Genomic DNA, 12725 nt, shown 5'->3' with positions numbered 1-12725 from the left:
CTTTCACTGGGCTTCACTTGGATAAAATTTCTAGCAATCCCCACAGATATTGTGCCTGATGCTCTAGCCTGTTTCCCTTGGTGCAAGGCTGCCAAACTGCTCAGCTTTGCTGTTCAGTGGCCACGGTATGATGGAAGGCCACCTCTACCCCAGCTCTCTGGGGTGAGCTCTGCTTGAGAAGATGGCTGGTGAAGCAACAGTGACAGCTTTCACAAACAAACTGAACTCACCATCCCAGGCTTTTCAGACTGCTGTAAAACAGCGGAAGAGGGGACATGCTTGGATGCTTTAATTCAGACACAAGGGGATGAAAGTATTTGGTTCATCTCTTTGTTGGCAGGGAAGTCATACGGAGAGAGCTCCTTGTCTCATCTCCTGCATTCAACTCCTGGATCCATCAGTCCCTGAGGAAGAATCCACCTCTTGAACCTGCACTGACAAGCCATGCCATACAATAATTTCTTTTAAATCCTTCATCAAGTCACTATGGTTCAGAGCAAAATATATAATTTATGGATGCACAATTGCAGCAAAATGACCTGCATTAACTCACAATAATGGGATTAAGCCCATGTGTCCAAATGTTCAGTTTAGTCCACAACACTCAGTGTCCTTATTTGGCCTATCTTAAACTAGTAAGTCATCTTGGAGCAAAACACATCCAAGAGCTCTAAAAGAACACAGTGTGCATGTGAGACAGCTGTCTTTGCCCATTGAAAAGACAGACAAAATTAGTTCTCATTTTACAACACAGTCCCTATTGCAACCAACAAATGAGATGTTTCTGCAGTCTGTTTTCCCCAGGAGCAGATAGCTTTGATTATACAAGATATCCCTGCATAGATCTGGTTCCCCATAGCTTGCCAAAACCTCTGACTACTCATGCCCAGCATGCGAGACTCAACTGCTCCAGGGTGCAAATTCTCCCTTCCCATACGAGAGCAGGAGTATGTCACTCTCACTTCACACAGGCTGCAAAGTGGAGCACAAGGTGCCAACCAGTGCCAAGTAACTCTGCTCACCCACGCCTTTACTGAATACTTTAGTTACAGCACTGTTTGAGTCACATATTAAAACATGTATTAAACAGCTTACTTAATCAATGTAAGCTCACACAGTTACTTTACAGAAGCAAAGAGCAAAGGGAACATGAACCTCCAGCAGAGTTGTATCTGTGTAATGTGCAAGCTACAGCTCGATCACCACTGCTGCATCCCGAGCTCAGCGGCAGCAGGGCCCAAAGTGTGGCTTGCTGGTCCCAGCATTGGGAATTAGGTCTCTGTGTCAGGTACAGAGAGTCTGCTGCTCCATAGCTGGAGTTGGTCTCACCTTCTGTAAAACAGGAAGAATCCTCTCCATTTGGTAGAGCTTGTTGAGTGCTATAGGTGAAAACCACTCTGTAAATTCAAAGTACTTTGACAGTTACTCCCCACAGTCATAGGACAAGGTCATGTTTAAAAAGGTAAGGAGAGATCCCCTAGCACTGTATCATCTCCAAATACAACTGTACCTCTTGAGTAAGGGTGTTTCTCTCATTCCCTTCAGTGACTTGCAAACTACTGAACCAGCATATCGTTAAGTACACATAATCACTGGGGTTGTGGGTCACTGCACAATGTATGCACATTTCTTTAAACCACTTTCAATTCATTTGCATGTCATTTTCTGTGCAGAAACTGGATTCTGAAATGAGCAAATTATCTGGGCACAATACACTCCCCTGAATAAACAATGCGAGCAGCAGACTCTCCGTAGCTCGCTGCCTTCTGAGTGCCCAAGACCAGGAATACAATGTATCAGTGAAATGAATCCCTAGTTAAAAGATGGATGCAGGGAACTAAAGCAGACCCAGAGCCTAGGAAAAGACACTTAAGATTTTTTTCATAGCAACTTAATTGCTCTCGTTCTTTGATTTTATAAAATGAATACAGTACTGGTTACAAGTGACTGACTGACAGCTCTGAAGATTGAGCAGCTCTATTTTTACAACACTGAGTAGCACTGATCCTCCTTCTAAGTCAATAAAAAGATTCCCTAAAATCACTCTTGCCTGTAAGTTATCAAAAATGTTCCTCAGCACAAACATCCAAGAAAGCTGAGGGAATTCTTAAAATTCATCAATTATTCACAGGCATTTACTGAGTCCAAGGAAGCAGAATTGGACCTATGTAGCTGGGAGCACTGGGGTAGGACCAATAGAAAGCCTTCCCAACCACATCCTGCTGGAAGTCACTAAAACTTTTATAAGACAAAGCATCTTGAAATCTAGCTAACAGATCTACACTTCCCAGCCCTTCCAATGCTTAGGAGACTGCATTTAATTGCAGATTAAGATGGAGAGGAAAGAAGAATATAAAAAAATTACATCAGTAAGATTCCCAGTTCCCATTCTTGATCCTGCAAAGAGTGATTCCCAAGACGAAATGCCACCATTTTTTGGGCAAGAGCCGTGTTCTGGTCTTGGCTCCCAGATTAATTAATATGTAGGATAGTCCAGCAAGCCACCACTCATCATAACTTGAGTAGGAAAAAAACTGTGGGCAACTTCTCCTCTTTGAATATTTCAAGTCACACTATATTTTAAGTATTTTACAGCCTCTTGTGATACCTGCTTTAAAGTAGACCATAAAGAAACGGGTTTGCATAGCCTAACCCATGCATTGAGTCTTCAAACATTCTTGTAACTAAGTATGGTCCCTGCCTCACAGCCTGTGAATTTGGAGCGCTGACAGCAATCCAGAGTAAATATTCTTTCCCCTTAGTCTGACAGCAGTGCTGACAGAAATGGCCTTCTATGGTGAGAGGCTTTGTCCCATTTCCTTCCCTCGCTCAGATGAGTCCAGGTCATGTACATCAGTCTACAGACAAGAAGAGCAGCCTTGGCTACCCCCGACACCTTGGAGAGTCATTACCAACAGACCTCAGCTGTGGAGAAGGGGCTTCATGAGGAGACTGATCAACAAACATAGTACTAATGTTCATGGAAAACATGGGGGAAAAATACATCTTCACAGCAGCTTCTCAAACCAATCTCTGCTTTCTTTCTGTAATGGTGACTTATAGCAGTAAAAAAATAAAGCAAGACATAAACCATAATTCCACTCAGAAATTATGGAGGGCCTATTCTTGCCAGGTGCTGAGTTCTCACACCTACCAAGGACAGCTGAGAGCCCACAGAAATGCTCAGAACTGAAACTGTGGGTGGTGGGACTTCATCGTGGGAATGTGAGCACAAGGGTGTACACTAGGGTGAAGTTCTTCACAAGGAACCAAGACTGAGCACACACAAGGATAAAAGTATAAAAAGAAAGAAGACAAAACAGGACTGCCCTAAAGAGCATTTCTAGGTTCTCACAAACTCAGTATCAGGTGAAACTGTCAGACAGCTGCCATCAAGAAAGCTTACCAAGCTAATGAAATTCCCTGTACAACTCAGCTCTTGAAGTAGCACTTGATGGATTTAGTAATCAAATAGCCACAATTTTAACTGATTCTCAGTTTATCAATTTCCTCGTCTCCATGTGGAAAATGAGAGACAATTTTAAAAACTTATCTACGAGGAAGTGGAAAAATACAATTCTGGGTGAAGCTTCGACAGATGAAACCGCTGGGCCACTCTTGCCAGAGGACCCTCTGGGCTCACGCTTCAGACAGTCGTGAAGGGATGCTGGCAGCAGGTCACTGCCCATCCATCCCATCAGACCAGGGGAGGAGATCTGCCAGGACCCAGGCCAAAGTTCAGCTCGGAGCAAGCCTCGTCTCCAGCCGGTAGCCGGCGGTGCCGGGAGCGCCCCGGGGCAGCCATCCCGGCGGTTCCGGGGCTGCCCTGCCTGCGAAGCGGGTTCCCACGGTCCCGGCCCGCCGTACTCACCCGGTCTCCTCCTCACCGGCCTTTTCCTGCCGCTGCAGAAGCGCACTTTGCTGAAGACCCCCAGGACATGCCTCTCGCATAGGGAGCGCCCGTCCTTGCTGGGGCTGGAGCGGCGCTTGGAGGCGGACACCCGGTCGCTGTTGGACTCCCTCGCTTGCCGCTTCTGCCGGATCAGCGAGCTGGCGATAGCCGCTGCCATCGCCGCTCATGGGCCCCCCGCGCCGCTCCGCTCCGGGGTGCGCCGCCCGGGCGCGCTGGGGCCGAGCCGCCGCCGCGCCCCGCGGGGACCGGGGACGGGAACGACCCGCTTAACGCGCTGCAGCCCCGAGTCCCGGCGCCGGGGAGGGCTCAGCCGGCCAGGCGGAGCAGGGCGCCCGGGCTAACAACCATGGCTGGACGCCGGACCCCGCCGCCCATGGGTCTGTCCCCGGCGAGCGCAAATCCCGGCGCGGGCGGCCGTCGGCGAGACCCCCGGCCGGGCTGATAGCTCCGCGTAGATCCGGGAGCGGCCGCCCCGCTGGCGAAGGTCCGCTATGTCCAAAGGATAAGGGGACGCGGAGGATCCGCGGGTCCCTGCGGCGCGGTGCCGCTCCGCTCCGCCCGGGCGCAGGCGGCGGCGCTTCCTCCCTCCGGCCGCCCTCCGGCGAGGGGCTGTGGGGTGAGTCAGAGACCCCTCGGGCCGCGGGCAGCCCCGGCCCCGGCGCGGTGGCTCCGAGGCGCTGCGCGGCAGGGCGCGCACATGGACGCGGTTCCGCGGCCGGGCTCAGGGAGAGCCGCGCTGCATTTCTGTTCGCACTCCTCCTCTTTCTCCTCTCCCCCCCTACCCACTCTGCTCTCAGAGAGGGCGGGAGGGGAAGGAAAAAGCAGCCACGGGAAAAAGCAGCAGGCCAACAAACAAATTAAAAAGAAGAGGAAAAAATTAAATTCTTAAAAAAAAAAAAAAAAAAAAAAAAAAAAAAAAAAAAAAAAAAAAAAAAGAAGCGCCCGGCCGCGAGTGCGGGCTCACATCGCCGCAGCTCGGCGCCCCGGGCTCACAGCGCCATGGCTGGCGCAGCTTCTCCTGCCCTGCTCGTCGCCTCTGCCCCGGCACCGGCTCTCCCCGACGGCAGCAACCCACATCGTCCGGCCGACCGGGCGGCCGCCGAGCACTCGGCACCGGGGCGGCCCCGGGCCCGGCTGCCGCGGCGGGGACGGCGGCGGGAGGAGCGATGCAAGGCGGGAAGGAGGTGGAGGAGGAGAAGGGCGGGGGGGTGCGGCTGCCACTGCTGCTGCTGCTCCGTGCGGGGCTCAGGATGCTCCGCGGTGCCGCCCGACGGCGGCGGGGCGAGGAGGAGCCGAGCCGCGCCCGCTTCCCGCCTGCATCCTCCTGCCCGAGCCGGGAGGGGGGAGGCGAGGAGAGGGGGGAGGAGGGGGAGGGAGGGGCCGGGGAAGCCCCCCCGGACGCCCACGCTGCGCAGGGCTGTTGCCAAGGCGGCGGGGAGCCCCGCAGCCCCGCGGCGGCCGGGCAGGAGCCGGGCTCCGGGCTTCGGGCTCAGAGAGAATTGCAGCTGCTCCCGCTCGCCCTCTTCTACGCAATCCTACGTGATCGAGGTTTGGATGAGAAATATCGCGCAGGCAAAGCGAGGCAATTGCAGCTCCGCGGCGGCTCTGCCCCTCCGCCCGGGCAGACCCGCCACCCCCGCCGGCAGCCGGGCTTCCCCGGGACCGCAGCCCTCCCGGCGGAGCCGCCTGCCACTCGTGCAGCCACCCCGGCTGCCTATCTGGCCACTGCTGCCGACGCCCGAGCACCCAGCCTCGGCAGCCGAGCGTGTCCGCGGCTTTCCCTGCTTCTCCGTGGAAGCAGAGAGGACAACCCTGGCATCCCGAGGGCGGCTCTGCCGGGGGCCGCTTCCTCGGCCGGGGAGCGTGCGAGCGGGTCCAGCGGCGGAGGACACTGCTGGGCTGCCCCCGGCCACCGCGGTCCCACCACACATCGCCATCAGCAGGTGCTGGGCCGGCTCCCGCATGTCTCCAGCCACAAAACTGCACCGAAAAAAACTGAAGGTGGAGATACATCTCTGGTTATCCAGAGAAGTAACTGCTGCTGCACCAGGACGGTGCTCTCCGGATTTCAGGTTAAAGTAACAGGTAGCGGTGGTAGCTACCGGGTTAGTTAGGTGACCAGCAGGACACCGCGGGGAGCGCTCAGGCGTCGGGGTGGAGGGAGAGGGGATCTCGGCTGGGAAGAGAGGACACTGCTACACTTTGGCGAGTAACAATGGCAGGACAGGATTAAGCCAGTCCTGAAGGTGTACGAGTGATGCATGTTTCCAGCTGACAAGAGCATTTTAGACCAGCTGGTGACACGGCCTAGGAATTACCAGATTTATCCAAATAATCTTTTTAACTGTTTCACGTTTAAGTTCTAAAAATTTTCTGAATTCTTCACCTCTAGACTTCAGCTCTAAATTATTTTAATGTATTGGAGGGAAAAGACAACTGAAACAACCACCCACTATGTCCATAATGATTAACTAAACTCTGGCATTAATTCCTAATTTTTACTCTTAGTCTCTATGCATACCAAAACAAGGTGGAATCAGGTTCTCCAGGCTGTTGATCTCTTTTTAACTACTGCCAACTTTTTTTGAGCAGATTTCACCATCCCAATCAATAAAGATTTTTCTTCACTTTCCTGTAGCTAAAATGCTTCAGATTTTAATTTTCTCTATCGGATTATTTCACTTGACATCAAAGAATTATTGCAGTACAAGGTACAGGCATGGCCTAAAGAAAGCTGTTTGCAATCAGAGAATCACCGTCTGAAATGCCAGTGAATTATCCAAAGCTTCATCTTCAAAGGATGTGAGCATATCTTCATATCTTCTCAAGAAAGAGATTTTCCATCTATATATATTTTGTTGCCTGTAGTGTTCAAGTCTGGCGAAAAAATGCCAGTTTATCCACCCCACATTAGATAAGTTCCAGTTATTTTGATGTGCAACTAATTTGTTTTGTTGTGTAGCTGTAAACTCAGAGCAGCAGCTCTGCACTTAAAAATGATCCTAATCAGTGATAAAGTCGGTCACAGTACATTTTTTTCTTGATGATTTGTGGATCTGAAAAGAGAGTTGCTGCAACTCTTAGGAAGAAAGGCTTCTCCCAGGTCTTTCCTGCTTCTGCAGTGACCGAATTAAATTAAGCCAAAGCTTGTGAAATTGAATGTAGTGTTGCATTTGCCAACATGCAGGTCTGCCTTTATCTACAGATGGCCAAGCAGTCCACGGGGTTTGGTTCTGAACACGGGCACTGTGCCAGGAGCTCCTGGTGATATTACTGACATGTACATCTGCACGGGTCAAATCATGCCCCAGCTTCACAAAACTTTCTGAAGAGCCCAAGCTTTTATAAACACCAAGGAAGCCCAGAGTGGTCTTGAGACAGAGAATGGAAGGCCAGTCTCACCATGCTCCTGCACTGTCATTCTCACCAGTGAAACATTACCTTTGGTGGGCTGCCAAGTGAAACAGAAAAGCCTACATGTGCTTTCATCTCCAACAGTGAAAGTTCTCTCCTTCAACTTCCATTTGGGTAAACAGGGCTCAAAACATCTTCCATTTTCATCTGTGTCAGCTACTCCTCTTTGAGGGTTGTGCAGCCTACACTGTTCCAAACCAACTAGCCCCTGTGAGATTCATAGGCTGCCTTCCTCATTACTACCAATGGAAGCTGAATTGAACAAACTGGGCCAATATGGCATTTTTCCTTAAGGAACATGATTTTAAAACATATTTTTATATAAAATAATATATATATTATATAGTTATTATGGCAATTTTTCTGACATGCCCCTTCTCTCTGGGCTTCCTCCTCACTTCAGTACCAGTCTGCAAAGCTGCACCATGCACCCTATGAAAAACGGAATGCAGAGTAGCACCAACTCATAAGTAATCAAGACAGACCGTTTTAATGACATTGGAGAGATATGCCAGTGCTCTTCCTGCAGTTTGTGGAGAAAGACCCCATCTGGCACAGAGGAACAGGCAGAGGGGTCAGACTCCATGTGGCTGTTGAAGGATCAGACTCACTGTGCTCACTAAATAATCCCACCTCAAACATACAGGAGCCTCTGCATGACCAATACCAATATTTCAAGGCACTACCATTTTTGAGGCTTCACTCTCTTGATAAATAAACTCCTCTGTCCTTAGTGCTGAGGTTTAAAATGAAGGCCTGGCTGAATTTCAGGGGTTTGGTGACTTGAGCAGAGAAGAGATCTAGAATTGCATTCCCTTACCTTCCTAAACAGAATGATCTATCTAGGTCAAAACGGAGGTTATTGGCATCTTTCCTTAGTGAAGTGCAATAATTCCCGCAGGGCTGCTAACAGAATATCCTGTTTATTTTTCATAGAGCCTTCAAAAGCCATGGGCTGTGTTCTGTAGATTCAGTCATTAGGCACATCTCTGCTTTACTAATTCTGTACATATAGAGCTAACTACAGATACAAACATATGCAGGTTTTTTGCTATTTTATCTGCAGAGCTACTGAAAATGCATACATGAAAATTAAGGAAGAGATTTACATTTAATACCACTTTAAAATGTGTGTGCATGTTGCTGTAGTTGAATGGGAAAAAAAAAAGAAAGACTCCCATCTCTGGCCAATAATTATGAATGGCCTAATTCACCATTTTACAGCAGCATAGCAACAAATCTCTTCCAATAGGAAGGCACTGTTGAGTTTGAAAGTCTGCATGCAGACACCTCTTAAGAATTGTACCAAATTTCCACGCTGTGTAAATTACATCTAAAATGTGCATTGCCAGAGCTGCTTATTAAGCAGAATTAAGCCCATATCCATGTTTTATTAACTTTATTCTTTACAAGGTAGCCCCTTGTTGCATGTCTAGCATAATTAAAATTTATGCAGCTTTGGCATTCCCCAGTCTCTCTGCGTGGGCGGACTTTTTGAAAAAAAAAAAACATGCCTGGGTAACCTGATAAAGAAAAGACAAGGCCTTACTGCATTTTGCTCGGCTTCCGTGCAGGGTAATTCTGTTTACAATGCATGAGTTTGTATCTATGTTTGGATGCCTAATAAAAATTCACATGGCCACTTTAAATATGCTATTCAGGGAGAGAGATCTGGCCCTTAAACAGCAGCAGAGTAAAAGAACTGGCCGGCTTTCTGGGCTGTTCTCACACAGCTGAGCTTAGAGCTGACTTGGCCTTTTAATAAACACAAAAAATCCTGCATCACCTGATTGCTATATTGAAATAATTCATTTAATGGGCCCTTCACTCCCCTTTTTGCCTTCAAAGATTCAATTAAACAAAATTTGCAACTCATCACAAGATTTATTAGTTTAGCTGGTGTCTTTCAATCCAGCTCCAGTCTGGGGAGAAGCTGGGCCTGTCTAGGTGTTGAAGTGAGGGGCAGGTACACAGCTGGCACACTGCAGAATGAAACCACTGTTACAAAAAGCAGGCCACAAGCACTACCAAAATGACAAAATCAACTGCCGCCCAGAAAAAGAAACAATTCTACTAGGATTTTATACATTCACTTTTTTTTTTTTTTTTTTTTTCCTTTTTAAGAGAAGGTTTTCTACTTAGCAGAAGCTTTTATTTCTCCTTGTTGACTGGTTGCCTATATGAGGTGGAGGCAGGGCAACACAAGAAAGCTTCACCTCACTGAAAGGAACTGTGGCTATCTAGAAATGAAAGTGTTGTAAAGCATTTTTCTTCAAGAAGCTTCCTGGATGGATGAATAGACTTTTGTCTCCAGGGTTCTGGAAGCACCTGCTGGGACCATTTCCCTGAAATGAAGCCTGAAAAGGAGCAGTAGCAGGGAGCATCTCAAACTGTTCCCACATATAGACCTCCCTGCAGACATCTCAGTGCCTGTCCCACATGCCAGAACCAGACCTGGGGCTTGTTCAAGGTGGGCTTATTGCAAATCTGTTTTTATCACCTCAGCCCAATAGTCCTGTTCATCAACCATTCTGTCATTGCCTTCCCCAATGGGATCAGGACACGAAAAGCTGCTGTCCTTGCAGTGATACACTTCAGTTGTGGCTTCCTAAGTGGCAGGAGTCCAAGAGAAAGGGCCTGCAAACACCTGCCCAGTGACAGCTCCCACACAGCACTTCAGTCATAAGGGCAGTGCAGGAACGAGGCCTTGCTGAAGGATCTCTCATCAGGGAGTAATGAAAGGATAGACACTCTGCTTGCAGGTCACCTTGTGCAAGGCAGAGCCAAGAGCCCACCCTTGCTGAGCCATTGGCACACAGACAACCAGCTGCTCCAGGCTTACAAACACCCAACTACACATCTGGAAAGAAAACTCAAGCATCTTCTTGCCTGTACTGGAGAATTTAAAAGACAGGACAGCTGCCAATCTTCCCTTCTTCCTCCCTCTACCTCCTCTTCCTCACTGGGGTTCTCCCAACACCCAGCAACTCCCTCCATCCACTTCCTTAGGGATTTTTCACCTATGCCTGCCTGTCTAATAGACTTAAGCCATAGGAACCCAGAAGATGAAAGAAAGTGTGGACTTGAGATTTCACTCCAGGTCTTGCATCTGCATTCACAGTGTGTTAGTAAAAGACCACATCCCTTGTGCTTTCAATGCAGAGCAGAAGCTTGAAGTGAAATAGGTGGAATAGCCACCACTGAACAACCCCACTTGTGAGCCTAAGGCTGAATACATACACGTCATGCTCCTCTGTGTAGAGCAGAGACTCAGCCCCCACACCTCAGGATAGCGGCGCTTTTAGGAACAAGACAATTCCTACTCTTCTCCCTAGGAAAGGTCAGCCATCCCCACTGTTTTCTCTACCTCCTATTTGATGACAACCTGTAGCCCATTTTGGCCTACAGTTTCAATAATGCCAGAGATGCCCAGGTCCCATGGACACTGAACATGGTTGTGACTGGATCTACATGTTGCCTGCATGAAGGTGTGGTCTGAGTAGAGAGGGGAGTGAAACCCCACAGTGCAGCTGCAGGCCCAGGGCCCACAAGCCCCTGGGCTCAGGAGGTCTGAGAGGCTGCCCAAACTTTTCCCTCTTCCTGGGAGGAAGGAAAACTCCTCATGTTGTAACCATGCAGCCAGACACCAATTTCAACCAAAACCATTTTCAAGTGTGTCAGGGAAAGTCTTTCAATTTAAAGTTTCCATCAAGCTGACTTTGCTGAAAGTCAAAGAGATCCTTCCAGATTAGATCTTGTCTGAGGCAAACCAACACGATTATGTGATTGAGAATGATGAAAAGGAGGGAGGGAGAGTGAAACCCCTATCGTGCTCCTCCAGCACTGGCTGTGGGACCATCTGCTCCACAGCAGGTCAAGGCTTGGAGACTGAAGACATCCACCTCCTTACTGCACCTTTGTAGCACTGGCATAGGTCAAGAGGGAGAGAAAGCTATCAAGAGAAATATCAAACTTCCTCCAGACCTGTAAACCTGTCTATCTGCACATAATGGATTCTGACAGACCTCAAGAAGCCATGGCAAGTTCCCTAAACCCAAACTTTGTTGTCCCTTCATCCAGCCTCCAAATCCACAAGCCCAGAATTTGTAGCCTGAGCTAGGTCAAATCTCAAATCCTGCTGAGCAATGCTTCACTGGGGCAGCCCACTGCTCTGCCACTCAGCAAAGCATCCTTCCAGTCTGGAGAGCTCAAAAGAAAAGCAGCAACTCTGGCAAGACCTGGTACTCCCACCGCCATCCAGTTCTGCAGTCCAGGAGTGCTGGGACATTAATCCTGCCCTAAGGATGCCTCTGAAGTTACATGCATTCAGATTGCATCTTACTCAACAAAACCTGCTTATTTCTCCTGCATACTGCAAGAGCATATTCAACACTAAAAGTAAATGTCAGATTACAGCTGTCATGCAGCCAGGACAAGGTTTGAAGACTCCCTCATCCCCTGATGACCTAAAGTGCTGGGTAAAAAGGATCTGGGTGAATGCATTGCTTCCCCCACAAACCCCTGGCTTACAAGCACACCTCTTGCTATTTGCATTGTAATTTATTTCCCTCTTCAGCAATAAATCAACTCCTCTATCTCTCCAGCAAAATGAAATCCTATGTCCTCTTTCCCTGGACTCTGAGAGCTGCTGCAATCCAGACACCAATAAAGATATCAGTGGTCTGGAAGGAAATCTAAGTTTGCCAAGGATACAAAGACTAATGCAGTAGTAATTAATGATCTCAGTAAGTCCAGTGAAGAGAATAAACTGAACTGACACAGAAACTGAGTTCATAGAAACAAGTTTCCTTTTAACACAGCCAGATCAAATCTCTGGGGATAAATTGTGCAGTCTGTATTACTTCAAGACTGGGCAATTTTCTTCCTCAGAAAGCAGTGACTCTGGGAATTTGGAACCATGAGAGAGATACAGCTAAGAGGAGATTTCTGCACAGAACTGCAGCTAGGAGAGCCCAAGCCCATGTGTACATGCATGGTGCACTAGGGAGAAAAATGAGCAATGCTCATTTTACCAAATTTGTACTAATACATTTGTACCAGTGCAGCAAACGCCAGTACCACAAGTCACGAAGTCTGATTACCACACTTCAGAAGTGGCAGAACAAAGATGGTCTAAGGACTACAAAGAATATGGATATAGTGAAAGACATGAGCAGTTTGGTCTCTCTTGGTTGCAGTAATAGCACATCTACAGGGATTCACATGGGACCACTCTTGAAAATGCTCTTGGTACTCGCCTGTATTTAGCCTGTTAATACCATGGCCACTAATAGTTTGGTGTTGCTGAAAATCTGGCCACAAAAGACAAATGGTTGAGAGCCTCACTATGCAAGAAAATGACAGGGCAAACTTAGCCCTGGCTGATAAATCTCTCACC

The 12725-nt window shown here is 48.5% G+C and overlaps 1 protein-coding gene across 3 annotated transcripts in view; it reads right to left on the bottom strand.

Moving 5' to 3' along the window:
- The window catches only part of FGF12 (fibroblast growth factor 12), a 219791-nt gene that overhangs the window by 93393 nt on the left and 113673 nt on the right, over positions 1 to 12725 (bottom strand). The window contains exon 1 of one of the 3 annotated variants that reach the window (XM_038145294.1): positions 3872 to 4786. The exons of the other annotated variants lie outside the window; for them this stretch is intronic. Coding sequence (XP_038001222.1) covers positions 3872 to 4070 — 199 coding nt within the window. The 5' untranslated portion in view covers positions 4071 to 4786. Of the gene's footprint in view, positions 1 to 3871; positions 4787 to 12725 lie in introns of those variants that run through there. 3 annotated transcript variants of the gene reach the window in all.

This window comes from Motacilla alba, chromosome 9 (genome assembly GCF_015832195.1).
Source record: "Motacilla alba alba isolate MOTALB_02 chromosome 9, Motacilla_alba_V1.0_pri, whole genome shotgun sequence".
NCBI lineage: Eukaryota > Metazoa > Chordata > Aves > Passeriformes > Motacillidae > Motacilla > Motacilla alba.
The sequence above is the reverse complement of the archived record's forward strand: the minus strand, read 5'-3'. Positions and strand labels throughout refer to the sequence as shown.